An 18,125-nucleotide genomic window follows, 5' to 3' on the forward strand; every position below is an offset into this window, starting at 1 on the left:
CGTTCAGCCTCATTGCTTTATGGTTGATGAGCATGGTTGTCTTCTGTTATTTTTCCTTCCCTGAATCCACTCTTCTTATTGGAGCTCTAGTTTTCCTTATGGAGGTACTCCTCCCTCCCAGCTCTGGCAGTTTGGGTCAGGCTGGTATCATCCTTAGGCCACCAAGGTAGGTATTTAATCCAGATTCGTCAGAGGATTCATCATACAGGATTCATCAGAGTCCTGTAAACTCCTGGCCAGAAGACTGGCCCACGGATTGTTTCGTGGCCAAAACAGTTGGTCATCTCAATTCTGGAATGTCTCTAACAATTACCAAGAGAGAGTAGCTCCCCTCCTTCCTTCCTCTTCCCTCCCTCAAGCTTTCTCTCTCTCTCTGTCTCCCCCTACTTCCTTTCATTCTCTCTTTCTCATCTCCTCTTTCTCTCTTTCTCTTTCAGGGATGCTAAACCTGAGAATATGTTCTAGGCATGAATAGCAGCCATTCTGCCAGCTTGTGGAAATGGCCTGCCTGGAACGAAAGCAACATGGACACAAGCTGGTCTGAGATGCAGAGTCCAAGTTCTGAGGGTTTGAATCTCTGGATCCAGGCTTAAGTGAAACCGGAACCCCTGTCTTTTATAATCAAAAGAGCAAAAGAGTTCTCCCCCGTTTTTCTTAAGTTTGAGTTGGGTTTTTGTCATTGCAAGAGACTGGACAAATATCACTAGTTAATCAACTCAAAGAAAGTGAATGTTGCTAAGTGGGAGGGGTCAGGACTTTAATCACCTCTAAATCTGATGTTTGTTCCAGGAGAAGGATGAATAGAGTAACAAAATCTTTAAAAATCTCATGTGCAAAGCATTTCAGGTAAAACGTGTATACTACTCTGTAAACTTCTTGCATAGTACTATGATTGGACTGTCACCTCCTTTAATGGATATTCTTGCTTAGAATAGCTTAAAACATACTGCTCTGGGAGGGGTGTGTGTGTGTGGGTGGCTCAGTCAGTTGAGCATCTGACTCTTGATTGCAGCTCAGGTCATGATCTCAGGGTCGTGAGATAGAGCCCTGCATTGGGCTTCGTGCTGACTGTGGAGCCTGATTAAGATTCTCTCTTCCTCTACCCCTCTCCCCTGCTCACACACACCCTCTCTCTCCCTAAAAAAAATTACTGATCTGATTTAAAGGAAATTACTCTTCATACTTATATACAGATCAGGAAACAGACTTCAAAGGGATGCTGGAAGGTCAGAAATATAGGGAATAATGGTGTAGATAACATATGGAAGATTTTAGATACACTACCAACACCAACTGTCCCTAATTCTACCCTGTGTCATCAGTCACAATAGCTGGGTCAACACACACATACCAGTGATTCATTCCAGAAATATTTATGGAAACTATGCTGAGGTCTGCCCCAAGATATTATGTGAATGACATAAACTCAAACTTCGAACTTCCAAGAGGGAAAAAAGAACTTAATTCTGACAAAAAAAAAATGGAAAAAAACACTTATTTGAAAATAAAGGACTATTTGCTTACTATTAACCCTGTTAGAAACTGACACATGAATGACTGCATTCCTTTATCTCCTCCTCCAAATTGGTTTCATTTGAAACAACAGTAAATATAGCTATGTGAACATAAGCTTTTACAAAGGGCAAAAAATTTAAATATGCTGATTTTTGTCTAGTTGACAATGTATATGTTATTTCTTTTACCTGCTAACTAGTTATTAAGCGATCAAAAGCCAAACCACATTTAAAAAGACATTGGTAATATTTTTCATTCATTGCGTAACAATTTAAAAAGACTGTAAGACTGATCCATTCAATGTTTTTTTTCTCCGTGGCAAATATGGAGCTATAAAAAGAATGACATTTTAACTGCTGTCCATATATGAGATTTATGAGAACAATGTAAACTGACCAAACAAACAAAAGTCTGGTCTGCTAAACATTCATACATGAAGAGAAAGACCTTCAATGCTGGCAACTGAACCTCATTAAATAGGATGAGTTTACACCTATATTTCCTTCAGTGCTATGCAGACTGAAGTCACATTTTAACCTGTTAGACACTGTAACACTTACCTGGGCTTATAATTTTTATTCTTTCATTGCATATGCTGCTAAGAGAAATGGTTGTTGATAAAGGTGAGTGAAACTGAAATAATCCTGGAACACTCCCAAATTTTCTAATTTTGGATTCTTATCTAAGACATAAAATTGAGGGATGAAATTGACTAACACAAGAAATACACAGCTCTTACAGTTTACAAAACATAGGATTTTATTTAAATTTGTGTACAGATAAGAATTTACTAAAATTTCAACAAAGACCTAATTCAAATCCTTTCCCACCACAAAAACAGGCATTATGAAAAAAAAGCCAGATTCTCTCAATTACATTTTCCCAGCTGGCAGATTCTGGAGGGAAAAAGGAGGGGAGGAAAGATACCAACACAACATAATTTGATCTTGAGTGCTGTCTCTTCTTGAAATGACTTAATTATGGAGATTTCCATAAGAATCAGCATTCTTCGGTTTTGACGTTGAAATAGAAGCTTCTATTCCAAAATCACAAATAAGGCTTCTGGCGTTATTTTTAGTGTGAGGTACACAGTATATTCACTATTAAGGCAAATGGTAGAATACATGTGTGAGATATTAATGTAGATCTTCCACTGTAAAACAACGTGTTTTGGAACATTCATGGACTTTCTAAGTGCGTTGGAATTAGAAACTTGTAAAAGCTGTTGCAGTGTATAACAGTTTTGAATGTCTTCGCTGTGCCTTTTTGAAAGTTAAGCTGTTAAACGTAATCTTGTTTGACTTTTTAGAGCATGTGAATTTTTTATTATTAAAAATCGTAGAATTGGTCTGATCTCAAATTCTATATATACACACACTGCTTGGCCAAACAGACTGCTCCCCTAAAGTCGGCAACAAGTAATGCTTACTGAGCAGGTTCACAGTGACCGAAAAGTATGAGAACAGAACATGGAAGATTGTAAGCGACATCAGATTATTGAGGTGGGCTAGCTATCTTATTCAAGAAAATGCAGATTTAAGATTTTTCACAGAGTGATTATGGCTCATCCCCTCACCCATTTTCCCCCCAATCGGATGACCGTTTCCTTCATAGTGATGAATCATTCCTTTTTATGAGACAATGGCCTTCTTCCTCCAAGGGTCAGGACGAAGCTGTCACTTCTTAGCCACGCTGGCCACAGACTTCTTGGCGGCATCCTCTAGGTCCACAGCTGAAGTAATGGGGAGTCCACTGTTACTGAGGATGTTTTGGGCCTCGTGGACATTGGTTCCTAGAAGATGGGCAGGGGGGTACGGACAGTCACTGAAATGAAACTGGAGGTAGGGCCCTGGAAAGTTTCGTACAACCTGAAATTGTGCGAGACCCAGGTCTCACCAATTACAGCTCAGGTTCAGCTTTTTTTATGATTCAGATTTGGCTATTTAGACGTATCCACCAGAAAAATTTACTTTTTTCCTTTTTTTCACCTCAAATGTCTGGCATTATAAGACATATATATATACATATATATATATATGTATATATACACATATGTATATATATACATATATGTGTATATATACATGTACATGTGTATATATACATATACACATATATGTATATACAAAATATAAATAAAAATACATATAAATATATGTACACTTATACACACACTTATACAATATAAATTATATAAACTTACTTAAATACAAATAAAATATATAAATATAAATAAATAACATACATAAAATATAACATAAAAATATACTACCTATATTTTTTTCTGGCATTTAAAAAATGCAGATAATGACATTCTTATAAGACTGTGAACGAAGAAAGATCAACAACTACTTGGTCCACTGATTCGAAAAAAGAAAATCTTCTGAAACCGATGTGCCCCTTGCTTGAACAACCTGAATACGGAATCTAAAGAAAAAGCTATGTGTCCAGTATGAGCGAGAGAACGGCGAATCGATGGGTTGGTAGGCACAGAATACTGAAAGTAACAAGTGAAGATGCACAGGACTGATCTGAGCTAGCTTTTCACCAGGAAATGAAGTAAATATATGTTCTAATCGACATCACTGACAGGGAAGATGACGTGGCAAGATCTCTAACAAGTGGTGGTCTGGCTAATAAGCAAGACGAAAGACTGGAATTGCCTGAGGCTAATGGACATTTTTTTTTTTTTTTTACTGATAAAAGCAGACATTTCAGCTGATAATCCACAGTCGAGCGGATTTAACGTGGTTTTGGCCCATACTAGAAGGCAACTGTCCTAAAGATCTCATGAAACTAAAGTTTTGAGGGTCTGCCCACCTATGGCCATGAATCCACCGCTTTGGAAACAATGATAGTTATTCAACACACGTGTTCTCGCTTCCTCCCTGCTCTGTATGACAAAAAGGGCAGAGGGTCCCAAAAAGAGTACTGCATGCAGCCTGTGATGGTGTATCTTTGTCTCCCATTCTCGGCAGATTTGTAGCACTTGTGGGCCAAGCTACCCCACCCAGAGGTGTGCTTCTGCGACTTGACTATTTAGCAAGCAAACTGCTCTTCTGTTCTTGCAGAGTGAACAAGCCCCTAGGAGAAATGTGGTAACATTTAAGAGTCTAATGAAATACCTCATCTTACATCATTTCCTGTGCTTTTATCTAGTTAGCAAGGCAGAGCCTATTTATATACAAAGACCTTGAAATATAGGCCTTGGAGGACCTAAGAGTACAAATAAAAAGGAAGCACTTGGTCAGCATGTTTCATACAAACAGGCAAATGCCGAGTTCAAGGGGAACATTTGCGCTAACAAGGTGATGTAGTGTGGATTCCCTGGGAGCCGGGGGCCACCACAGCTGTGGCGAAGTGAACACTTGGCATTGCATCTTTAGTTCAAGGCTAACTCACTGCTCTTTTCCACAGGAAATCTGCTAAATATCCTCTTTAGGAAACAAAATTCAAAAGGTAAGGAAGCTGTTACCTGGGTGGCTCAGTTGGTTAAGCCTTGGTCCAACTCTTCACTTTGGCTTAAGTCATGATCTCACAGTTTGTGAGATTGAGCCCAGAGAAGGGCTCCTTGCTGACGGTGAGGAGAGATTCTCTCTCTCTCTCTCTCCCTCTCTCTCTCTCTCTCTCTGCCCCTTCTTGGGCTCTCTCTCTCTCTCAAAACAAACAAACAAACAAACAAACAAACAAACAAACAAAAATCCCTAGCTTCTCACCCTGGCTCTGTTGTAGATTAGTTGCACAGTTTTGGGTAAATTATGTAACACCTTTGAGCCTCAACTTCTTAATCCCCAGACATAACATTATGATCGTCTTCCTCATAACTAATACACACGCCAGACATAATGCTAAGTGACTTCCACGCAGTATACGAAATCTTTATGACGACGATGCCTAGATCTTACTGTCCCTATTTCACAGATGAGGCAAGAGAGGCACAGAGAGGTTAAAGAACTTTTCTACAGTCACAGACTGTATGTGTCAGTGATGGGAACCTGAACTCTGTTCTAATAATACAACTCTGAATGTTCTAACCAGAATATCGCTGGTTGGTTTCCTTGTTTATAAAATGAGGATAATAATGCTGACAGCATGGGTTGTGAGGAGGAGCAAATGAAATAACACATGTGAAAGGATTTTGTAAATGTCTAGGAATCTGTGGCCGACTTAGCTCGCCATCAACCAGACAGTCACGCTCCTCTTCTGCCCAACCAGGAACTACATTTCCCAGGTCTCCCTTACATGTATGTGGGGTCATGTGACTGAGTTCTGGCCAAGAGTGTGTGAGCGCCATGAAATATGTGCCCATAAAAATTGCCATTGTGAGCTCCTGCAGTCACTCGGTTTTTTCCCTGTGTACATTCTGGAATGTCACCAGCCAAGACAACTCTGAAAATCCCCTTTCTGGACATGGCAATGCCTCCTTCAGCATGGATACCAGAATAATTCTGTAGAGCAGAGCACCCTACTCATGCACGCTTTCAGACTTCATATTAATGAGAAAGAACTTTCTACTACATTAAGAATCACATTTCAACATTTATCTGTTACAGGAGCTGGCGTTACTTTGACTGACACATTACTTTGTAAGGGTGGTAGGCAGCTTCCAAAATGGCTCCCTGTGGTCAGTTCCTACTTCCTGCTTTCCACGCCCCCGTGTAACCCCTTTGGCTATTGGTAGAACCAGCAACTTGCTTCTAATGACTAAGAAGAGCAAGAGTGACAGAATGTCATCTCCGAGACTAAGTTCCAAAATCCCAGGACTTCTTCCTTGTTCCTTCTGACTCTGTTCACACTGATGCAGCACATTGCCATACTGTGGACTGCCCTATGGAGAAGTCCACGAGGCAAGGAATTCAGGGCTGCCTCCAGCCAAAAGCCGAGGAGCAACTGAAGCCTTCAGCCTGACAGCCCATGGGGAACTATATCCTGCCAACAATGATGTATTGGGAAGTGATCCTTTCCCAGTCGAGCCTTGATATGACCCTATCCCTGGCTGACACTTTGCAGCTTTGAGAACTTAAACCAAAGGACCCAACTAAGCCACCCTCAGATTCCCTACCACAGAACACTGTGAGATCAACAATGTTTCTGTGTTAAAGGCAATTTGTTACACACTAGTTACCTAATGCAGATGTAAAGATTTATTATTTCATTAATCCAACCAACCTCAGTGTTCATTTTGATACATATGGTAGAAGTTTCCGACAAGGTCCCAGAGGTTGAAAAGTAGAACAGAGGATCAGATGATGGCAGGTGTTGAATATTAGGCTAAGGAATTCTGACATTAATCCGTAAGTTGGGCTTTCATGGAATAATGACACAGTGTGCAGCAAAGTCCTGACTGACACAGAATGGAACTGGTCTTTGGACCAGAAGGTCAATGAAAGTTAAATATGTAAACCTCTATCTCCTTCAACAGAGACATAGACTAGAGTTCTCTGCCTACCTGTCCTCTAATCCACCAGGGAAGAAATCTAAATTTGGGTCAGAAAGGCTCTTCTCCTTCTTTCCTTTCTCTTTAGAACAGCCTCCACACAGACAGCTTCCAAGAACCCCACGCATCAAGAGGCAGATTCATCTCCCTGAACATGCCACATCTCTGACTACCTTCCTTTGGTGACAGAGTCCTCCTGTGAACACAGATCTTAGCCAAGCCTGTCAAGTTCTCTCTGAGGAACTGAACCGGTATGAGAATTAGCAGCATCAACAGGAGTGGTAACAGTAACAAAAGCATTAACAGCAACTTAGCAGGTGTCCTGCAATGTTCAGTTCTATTAGTTCATTTGCTACTCAAGAGCATCCCTGAGAGAGCTACCATTATTATCTCCTTTTACAGAAGGGAGGACTGAGGCACAGGTAAGTTAAAGGCTAAAGTCTAGCTAGCATGGCTAGGAATAGTTAGGAAGTAGTTGAATGAAAACTGAACTTGATCTCTCACTGGTCTGAATGATTCCTGGAACAAATGCTTGAAACATCCATGCTGAACCATGAATGACAACCTTTATAGAGGATATCGTCATAATCACATTGACAATAATAAAAAAAATAATCTGTTTTCCAGTCTTCCCACATTACTTTGAGCCTTTGAACTTGTGAATTTGGTGGTTCTAAAAGACCTGGTGAGTCAGGTCTTCATAAATGAGTGCTTTTTATTCATTTATTTATTTCTTGGCCAAGAGCACTGAGGCCTGGTGATTGGCAGGATGAGGTCTCAAAATCCTTTGGTCTTCCCACTCTACTTTGATTTCCTGGTGACTCCTGTGTGAGGAGTCAAATTTACAATTTAAAATTTGTGGCACTTTTGCACGCACGAGATCGTCTAAACTTCAATGATACTATAAATTATTTGAGAGCAAGGATCGGGTACAAGTAGGGTGTCTGCTTTCTCCAGCCTCCCTGCCTGGCTACACCGACCCTACCAACTGTCCCCTTCTCGAGGAGGGACCACATGGTGATCTTCGTCCCAAGGCAGACATGGACTGTTCCCAAGATGACTGCACCTGACCCAAGGGTGGTGCAAATACAGACGATGGCCATTAGCTTGTGCAGTCAGGTTTGCTCTGCTGAGAATCTGAATGGGTAGCACACACGAAATGGGAAACAGTAGCATGAAAAGGACTTAATCAGCCGTTAGTAAGCAGGTGAGACAGAGGCGGTGCAAACATGCAGAGAGGGGTGGAGTCAAGTGCACAGCCTGCTGCAGTGCTGCTCCTGAGGTTGGCCTCCACGCCACATCCTCCTCCTCCTGGGGGCCGGCTTCATTATGGCTGCTGTCCATTCTGAGAACTGTTTATTCAGTTTTACCTGCGTTCTTTTCATGGCTACAGACTGGCTGTGGACCGTTTTAGGGTTCTGAGACTACTGGAACAAGTCACTCTTCCTTGCAACCAAGAAACCTAACTAAACCAGTTCCTGAATTAACATCTTCTTCAGGACTTAACTGAGCATCAGGTATTCCCAAAGGTGGAAAACGACCGATTTAGAAATCCGTGAACCCGCAGACATGCTGGACCTTTGGCCTCGAGTCCTCCAACCAGAACTCTTGTCTTCTGCTTGGCCAACACCCAAACGTTCATGAGGTATTTGTTTAAATGGCATTGCCTGGGGCGCCTGGGTGGCTCAGTCAGTTGAGCATCTGACTCTTGGTTTTGGCTCGGGTCATTATCTCATGGTTTCATGAGTTGGAGCTTCACACTGGGCTCTGTGCTGACATCGCAGAGCCTGCTTGGGATTTTCTCCCCCTCTCCCTGCCCCTTCCCGTCTTGTGCTGTCTCTGTCTCTCTCTCAAAATAATAAATTAATTGAAATAAAAATAAATGGCATGTCTTTGGGGATGCCTCCCTTGTCACTACTCCCCCAGCCCCTAAACTAGAGCAGGACTTGTAAGTGAGCTTCCATCCCACCTTGTACTTCCGGAATCACAGCACTATTGGGACTGCTCACTGACGCTTCTCTCACCCCCACCAAACACAAGCTTCATCTAGGCTGACATTCTGTCAGGCCGGCCCACCAGGATCTCTGCGCTCAGTGCAGTTTCCATGACACAACCCGGGCTTGCTGATGGGCTGAATGACGGTGGATGGACTCACACATACCAAGTGTGCTTGAGTTGGTGAGGTGTGGGAGCTTTTCTGATCACCTTGCTGGCCCGACACCCCCAAATAACCCATTTTTTTAATAGGACTGAAACAGAAGCCCCAAACGACCTGAGGGAAATTAGGAGTGACTGTTCCTGAGTTTTCTCAGGTTCTCCAGGGGCTTTTGTGGTGGCCTCTTTCTCTAAGAAGGGCTGAACAGCAGCTGGCTCTATGCGGTGCCCTAGAAGACTCCAAGCTGCCACCACTCCTCTGTCCCTCCTGGCCAGGAAGGCCTTCCTCAAGGTTAACAACCAGGGGGCGGGGCCGGAAGAGACTGGGTAGAGCAGAGCCCAGGAAAATGGGCCCTTCTCTCCTTCCAGCTGCTCCTGCAGGGTCATAGCAAAATGCCTAATTGCTTCACAATTCCAGGATCCATTAAAGTGAATTTTAATTATGCTTCCAGTTACACTTTAATTACAGCCTTAATTATTAAGCACAAGCTAGGCATACTCAGAACCCCAGCATGAAACAGGGAGAGGGAGAGGAAGAAGAAGAGAAGAGAAAAAGGAGAGAGGAGAGGGGCGGGGAGGAGGGGGGAAGGAAAAGGGCTTGGTTCTGGGGGGGAGGAGGAGGGAGGGAAGGAGGGAGAGGGAGAGAGAGAGAGAGAGAGAGAGAGAGAGAGAGAACACATAGTAAGGAATATCCCAGAGGGGGAAGGCACACGAAAGAGGCATAGAGAACAAGGGAAGCAAGTGAGCCCGCCAAGTCCCATGGCACCAGCCCCTGCCCTGACTCTGCCAGCACCCTGTCCTGGCTTCCAAGCTGGTTTCTCCCTCGTTGGTTCTCCTGCCCACAGGCCAGGGAGAAAGAAGCAAAGCTAGGGCAGGCCTTGCTGCCCACAGACCCTGCTGCCTGGTTCCTATGGAGAGAGCAGCTAGAAGGGGAAGGGGGAATGCACAGAGAAGAGGGTCAAAAAGAAAACCAGCAGCCTGGAAATGAGGTCACTGGAAAAGAAAAGAGAATCAGGGGAAGCCTTGGGCAAACGCTAGCTGTTGTGTGGACTTCTTTCATTAATGCTGTTCTTTGAATATTCAAGGTTGGTTTCTTCTGGATTCACCAAGTGGCTGACACCTGCTACCCACCCCCTTGCTTGCCTTTATTTCCAAATAGTGAACCATCATAGCCACTTTAAACTCTGGCTCGGAACTGAGAGTTCCAAAGACCGTGTTTATGCCTGTGTACCCAATTACAAAGGAAATTGATCTCTTCCCCACATTTAAATTAGTGCCGCTGACATGTTCTAAAAATTATTAAATGCTGCATTGCTTTTTAATGAGGCTGCAGGACTACAGTTTTAATAACCACCTGTACAGATAACTGATTGACTCACGTTGGTTCAACTTCAAGTACTTCTTAACATCTGCTTGCTGAAAGCTGCTAAGCTAAGTGGTTATCTCCCCAATGCGTGCCTTAAAAATGGCAATACACAGACAATCAAAGGGGAATGATTCTAAAATGAAGTCTTGCTCTGCCAATAGAGGATATTATAAAAAGAATAATTATGAAATTTTTAAAAGTCTCCACTTGTGCATGTTTTACCACTGACTTCCTGCCACCAGGTGGAGTGAGAGAGCTGTAAAGAGAGATGGTTAATTTATCAAAATTTGTTCTTTGCTTTCATGACCTGGGAGAGAAGATCATGGTAGTGGACAGAAATCACAGGGTTTTGTTCAAAAGGTGGGCCCCTTGCCCCCAACTCAGGCCAGTCTTTTATCACAGGGCTGTGAAGAAAATTACTCTCTAGTCAAAAGTATAGAGAAATTAGGCTTTTTGAAAAAGTATTATTTGCAGGGGCACGTGGGTGACTCAGTCGGTTAAGCATCCACGTCTTCATTTCAGCTCAGGTCATGATCTCACAGTTCATGAGATCGAGCTCTGCATCGATCTCTGTGCTGAACCGGATTCTGCTTATGATTGTCTCTCACCCTCTCTCTGCCCCCTCCCCTGCTCATGTGTGTGCTCTCTCTCCTCTTGCTCCCTCTCTCATAAATAAATAAATAAAGAGTAATATTATAATAGGAATTGAGCTTTTTAAGAATGCAACAGTTAGCGCTTATCGTATATACACTAGGTACAATAAATATTTGTTGGATACAGGAGTTAAGGGGTTCACAATTATCGTATCACTTCAACCTTCATAGCAACCCTAAAAAAGACATCATCTTCATCCCCATTTTACAGATGAGACGACTGAGGCACTGGGAGGCTGAGGAACTTGCCCAACGTCTCCGAGCAAGTCAAAGGCTAAGCCAACGCGAGAACACAGATTTGTATGACTGCAAGGCTGCATGACAACCGTGTAACTTGGCGTCTAAGCGCTAGGAGGAATCCTAAGCGTCCTTTAGGATCAAAGTCTCTTGTTTTCACTAGAGGAAACTGAGGCCCGGAAATGTTAGGTGATTTGCTCTGGTGAAATAATCAGCGAGCCATGTACAGGACTGACTCTCGGTCTGGTGTTCTAAATCAGGACTATTCTATGTCAGCTAAGAATAGTTGTTACATTTTTAAATAGTTGGAAAAAAATCAGAAGAATAATATTTTGTGATACATGAAAGTCACATGAAATTCAAATTTCCGTGCCCATAAATAAAGTTTTACTGGAATGCAGCCAAAGTGATTCATTTGCAGATTGTCCATGGCTGCTTCTGTGCCACCAAAGGCAGAGCTGAGCGGTTGTGACAGAGTCATCATGGCCCATCAATCCTAAAATACGTCGACCCCTGCTCTAAGGAATCAAATCTTTCCCCGCCTCCACCCCAGGGAGAAAGGAGGTCAGTGGAAACAAACCAGGTTCCACAGAGCAGCAGATTCCTCCTAAAATGGTCACTGTCCTTTTGCCCTTGCTCCTCTTCCATTATTCTCCTTTCAAGTGACAACCAGATAGAAGGGGCCCATTTTCTTGGTGACATGTAAATGTAGATAACTTTTCACATGTCTTTTGGTATTGTACTGCTAAAAATGGAATAATTCATTGAGAATCAAAGGTAAAACTCCTGCTGCATCAGCAGTCCTCACTTGCCACAGATGATGTGCAACCAGTATCTAACACCTTGCTTGGCACTTTGCTGCCAGCCCACAGACTGGCCCTGCTTGGCGCACAGAGTGCCCCCTGGTGGAGTTACAAACAAGAGCTCGAGTAATAATGGCAGCCAATGTTTACTGAGCCAGGGACTGTCTGGGTTACTGTAAAACTCATCTTCTCCTTGCAACAACCCCATGAGACCGCCATATTTCTATTCCTGCTTCACAGGTGAGGAAATGGAGATTTTAAACCTGGCTGTCACCGAGAAGCTGAGCGACCTTGGGAAGTTACTGTAGTTGGAAGAGTATCTTACAGAAATGCCGTGGATTCCTCACATTTTAGAAAAATTAAAAGTGACAAAAGACATCCTGTGCACACCTATTCTCCTTGATGACTTCTCCTCCCAGGGTAAGAAGAAACCACCGCCGAGGGTGTGAGTGTTATTCTCATGATGCCCATAGGAACCACCGACGCCAAGTGGCAGGAGGCCGATGGCTAGGGTCTTCTCCACAGTGCTTCCAAGAAGGGTGTGCAAGCCAGATTTAGAACCAAGTCTAACATATATTCACTGAGGCCGCATGCTAGGTGCCCACACTTTCACTTTCAACCACGTAAACCCTCAAAAAAGCAACATATATGTTAACCTAAGACAAATGTATGGAATGGAATGTATCCTCTGGCAAGCCAGAATGCCCTACAATTCTGTACCTGCTCGGAATAGGGCCGTTCTCATAAAGAACAGAATAGAGCCTTTCTCATAAAAAACATCGACACAGACTTAGGGAGATTTGCCTTCCTGGAGTCTACTGCATGGCTTTCAATTCATGTATATTCTAACTTAGGCACGATTTCAGGAATTTTCAAAGGTAATTTTGGCAGTGTGGGACTTTTGTCTGTGATCCTGACCCTGGAGCTCCCATGCTGCCTGAGAAGTGACATCATGGTGTCACTGTCTGTGATTCTGTACTTACGTGGGGGGAATGGCCAAGTGGATCTCACTGCTGATCTGTTCCTTGAGCTGTTAGGTTCTCAGAGCTTAGTATCACCGCATTTTTCTTGACTTTTAAAAAACCTTTCAGAGCTGAGGACGGAGGAGGCTTTAGACTCAGGTACCGTGGGGAGTTTCCAGAATTCCAGGCCTTGCCACTGGTCTCTTCTCTACACCAGGCTGCAAATTATGTCCCACTGTCTTTGGAACAAAGATTTACCGCGGCACGGTCATCCCCATTCCTATACTGTCTATGCTGTTTCTGTGCTACAAAGGGAGAGGTGAGTTACTGCAACAGGGAATACACGGCCCACAAAGCCTCAAGTTTGGCCATGACAGAAAAAGTCTGCAGACCTTTGCTCCATACAATCCAAATTTCTGGTGCTGTGGCTGTGGAGGACAAGAACCCGGCCTCATCATGTACTTCTCCAGCTTGCGGTTCTTGCTTCCCACTTCTGATGCAGCAAGCCGCTGTATTTCCAGGACAGAAAATCCTACCTACTCTTGCTCTCTTTGAATCAACAGTGGCTGATAGTTGGCTCAAGTGCCCCTACTCTCCTTTCCCACAAACTGCAGAAGACGATGACCACAGAGCTCTTTTCTGCTGACCTGAGATACAGTCTCAGCATCTTTCTCGGTCCAGCACTGTGGGCAGCCACTGCCAATAAATAGAAGGTGGCATGAGATGAAAGCTATTTATTTGTCCTGCCTGTTCTAACCCATTCTTGGGCAGTCCTTCCTCCTAGATGGCTCTGCCTCAGGACAGCCTCAAGGTGGCACCCTCTGGGAGAGTCTCAGTCACCGGACACATCTGTCGCCTTTAAGTAGGACAGACAGAATCTACCAGTGTGTCCCCTTCCTGAGCAACGTGTTTCCTCTCTCTTCGGTGGCTGAACAAATGTGACTTTCAAGTGTTATATAAAGAAACTGAGGCACGGAGATACGAACTGACTGATCACTCAGAAGACACCCACAAAGCAGAAGGTGGTGTCGTGATGTGTGGGACTTAGGATGTGTCATGTCCAGACCTGTCATGCTCTAAAATCCCTCCTGATTACAAGTGTCCCATGGGAACAATGTGAGGTCCCTGCTTTTGAAGCAAGGACCACTGCCTGGACTGAGGTGGGCACCTGACCAAAAGGCATCGGCAGCCCGTGTCCAGGGCAGACTAATCACCTGGATGTGCGTTAGGGGGTGTTTCCTTCCACACACAGCATGACGTTCCTGGGCTCATCTTTGACCATCACTGACACTGCACTGGCAGTGGAGAAACCTCTCTGCCCGGGATTTTTGTTTTTTAAAAAAAAAATTTTTTTAATGTTTATTCATTTTTGAGACAGAGAGAGACAGAGCATGAATGGGGGAAGGTCAGAGAGAGAGGGAGACACAGAATCTGAAACAGGCTCCAGGCTCTGAGCTGTCAGCACGGAGCCTGACGCGGGGCTCGAACTCATGGACCGCGAGATCATGACCTGAGCCGAAGTCGGACGCCCAACCGACTGAGCCACCCAGGCAGCCCAACCCGGGATTTTTGAAAGAAGAAAGTTGGTATGAGTAGCCCAGCCCCTTCCTTTGCCTGTCCTTTGGACTGTGCTCTCTCAGGGAGCCCACACTGCCCCTCAGGGTCTGTGGTGCTTGTAACTAGGCGCGTCTGTGACTCAGAGTAAGAACGCCCACTGTCGGCACACAATACGGTTCATCCTTCACCTTCTTCACCAGTAACGAAGGTGATATTTTGGTCTCTTACTGCGTCACCGTATTTCTCACCAGGGTCCCCAGAGGAGGAAGGATCACCTCAAAGGCCCAGCAACATGGACGGGTTGGATGCCTACTGTCCTCTGGGTCAATGAGTGGCTTTCTCTTGTGCAGATGTCCAACATGGTAAAAATTTCAGTTACTCACATGAACCATCTAGGGGTAAGATGAAAATTCAAAAGACCAAGTATAGTTGATTAATGTATGTCTGGAAACTTAAAATATTTGCTCTAGGGGCGCCTGGGTGGCGCAGTCGGTTGGGCGTCCGACTTCAGCCAGGTCACGATCTCGCGGTCCGTGAGTTCGAGCCCCGCGTCAGGCTCTGGGCTGATGGCTCGGAGCCTGGAGCCTGTTTCCGATTCTGTGTCTCCCTCTCTCTCTGCCCCTCCCCCGTTCATGCTCTGTCTCTCTCTGTCCCAAAAATAAATAAACATTAAAAAAAAAATTTAAAAAAAAATATTTGCTCTAAAAAGGCTTTAGCTACCCTAATACTTTAGGTTATATCTTGTGAGACTTGGTGTAATGTTTAAGTGTGGCAAGGTTGAAGCATTCAGAAATGTTTATCGATTTAGACAATGAGAGGATTTAAGCCTTGATGACAGAGCAGGATGGTCTCCAACATGTCCTCTGGTTTAACCTGGTGATGATGAATCAATACTAGGGAGGATACTCAGGAAGATGGTGCTGGTGACCGAAGCAGGGAGAGGTGACAGACACTGACAGCAAGTGAACTCAGTCCTAGGAAGGGTACATCCACGGACAGTGAAGGAAGGGAGGGGACGAGGAGGGGTGAATGGGCACTAGTGAGGCAGAAAGCAAGGTGAGGAGAAAGGTGTGCAGAAAACAGGGACCGGGAGAATGGGGACAGAAAGAACAAGGAGAACGGAACCCAAAAAGGAAACGAGACGAGCACTCACAGAGAACATCTGACCCCTCCTCCTGGAGCCACATCTCCAAAGACCACAGAACAAACTGAGAAGTGGAGGGAAGGTGTGCTTGGAGAGGCTGGGGGTGGAGGTGGGGAACAGGTCCACCTGGCCTTGCAAGGGAACAGAGAGTGAGAACAGGAGAGATGAAAACTCGGTAGAGAGCACATGCTGGGAAATGTGCTAAGAGGTCGGGGGATGTTAACGGGCACAGCATCAGCCCCTTGGCCCTGCTGGGCATCCACGTTCCCTCCGCCCAGGATCATTCAGTCCCTCGACCAGGGCTCCCTTATTCTCTGATGACTCTGGGGGTCAGCAGCAAACCTAGGGCTCAAATAGGCTGAATGAAAAGTCTTCCCAGCTAGTCGGTCACAGTCAGTCTGCCAACGCTGCCTTTTATGATGGGAGTCAAAGGAATAATTACTGGCCTCCTCTCTTGGTCTCACATCTTAGCATAATGGAAGACTGGCAGAATGGACGGCTGCCAAGTGTGTGGACACAGCTGAAAGCTGTATGGCTGCCCCTGAACGCTTTCATACTCAAGGCTTCTTTGCCCCTTGAGCAGACTATAGCATCACAGGCAATTTTACGGTGTCTGTGCTAAGAAGGATACTACGGGTGCACTGCCCTGGCTGTGGCTCCAATGTGTCAGTATTTCAGAGAGCAAGAATAAGGCAGTGTCCACAGAGAAGAGCTGCTGGAGCCTTAGTCAAGAAAGTAAAAGAAAACGGGATATGAAGTTGTGGACTTGGAGACATTTATGTTCTCAACAGCTATAAAGGGAGTCTAGGGAACATTAAAGAGATTGATAAGAACAAGCAAGGGAACCACAAGGGACTCTTGTTTTGAAAGATATTTGTCAAAAGAGAAGCAGAATGTTTATGTTGCTGAAACAAACCTTTCTGCATTGTACGGAAAAATCAAGCTGAACGATTTGACTAAGAAACAGGATCCAATCTATCAATTATCTAGACTCATTATTATTCATAGCCTAACGTGGAATCACAATGAGCACGTGAGAGAAAAGCATATTCCTCTTCAGCTTATCTGAGGTATAGAAGTTTGCTGCAGATTTAGATGGGACAATACCAAAAACATGAAATTAAAAAAAAATTCTCTCTAAAGATACTGGAAAGCCCTGATCTAGAATAGTAAAACTACCTGTACAAAACCCAAAGCTTAGGGCTAAAACATCTTTGCACATTGGATACACAAAGCTGTTAATAAATGTCTGTACATTTTTCTCAATAGTATCATGGTTTGGACTAAATTAGCCAGCTAGTTAACTTTTGTGCCAAGTATATATATATTTCAGAGACAAAAAAAAAAAAAAAAATAAACACGTCAGGTTATTTGTCCTTTATTTATGCCAGAAACAACTGTGTAAAAAAACTAAATTCCCCCACCAAAATGTGATTGTCTGATTTACCAAGGAGTCTTTTAAATAAAAATAATCCTGTGTCTCAGCTGGTGAGTTCTGTTGCAATAAGGCAAGTAAATATATGTAATTATGAAGTTACCATTTTCAAAGAGGAGAGTAATCTTTTCCTTATCCACTGGTAAAACAACTTGTACTTATTACACAGCTGAGAACAAAGATTTGTCCACAAAATCCCACTAAATCAAGCTTGATTTGATTAAAACTTTCCTCATCAAGACATTTCTATTACATTGTGTGTGGCAATAGAGTCTTGAAAACGTGGGTCATAAATCAGTGAGAATTATGGCAAGGATCTTGGATCTTCCAAATGGCCACATAACAACTAAGAGAGACTACCTTCTTTATTTACAAGAAGTAGACACTTATAATAAATCTGTCATCGGCTTTTGAAACGTCTGTTTTCTTGGTCATTAAAAATCTGACATTTATTTAGACTATATAGCTATATGTTAGAGTATCTGAAACTTAGCAAGTTAACAAATGTTAGCAATAATAATTATTTATTATTGCAATTCAGACTCCAGTAAAATTTTTCTACCACACTTAGTTTTTTATGGGTCGCTAAGCTTTATCACAGATGCTGGGATGACGGACATCTTTTCCCATCTCCCTTTTACTAGCTAGGTGATGGTGTGCATTCGGGAAATGTGAACCAATCTGAGTATTAACATGAATAAATACAATTAAAAAATTCATCAGTTAAAATAAAAGTATAGTGTGTTATCAAGTTAAATAGCAACTACCACTAAAATTCTCCACAATGTTCCTGCCTCTTCGTACCACTTTACCTTGCTTGCTCTGTCAGGACAGATGAAGAGCTGCTTAATTAAGGAAAAAA

At 43.6% G+C, this 18,125-nt stretch overlaps 1 protein-coding gene across 3 annotated transcripts in view; it reads right to left on the reverse strand.

Moving 5' to 3' along the window:
* Positions 1 to 2,250: 2,250 nt before the first annotated feature.
* The window catches only part of SUCLG2 (succinate-CoA ligase GDP-forming subunit beta), a 273,195-nt gene continuing 257,320 nt past the window's right edge, over positions 2,251 to 18,125 (reverse strand). For all 3 annotated transcript variants that reach the window (XM_030307196.1, XM_030307197.1, XM_030307198.1), the window contains exon 11: positions 2,251 to 3,307. In XM_030307196.1, coding sequence (XP_030163056.1) covers positions 3,192 to 3,307 — 116 coding nt within the window. In that variant the 3' untranslated portion in view covers positions 2,251 to 3,191. The remainder of the gene's footprint in view (positions 3,308 to 18,125) is intronic.

This window comes from Lynx canadensis, chromosome A2, assembly GCF_007474595.2.
Source record: "Lynx canadensis isolate LIC74 chromosome A2, mLynCan4.pri.v2, whole genome shotgun sequence".
NCBI classification, from domain to species: domain Eukaryota; kingdom Metazoa; phylum Chordata; class Mammalia; order Carnivora; family Felidae; genus Lynx; species Lynx canadensis.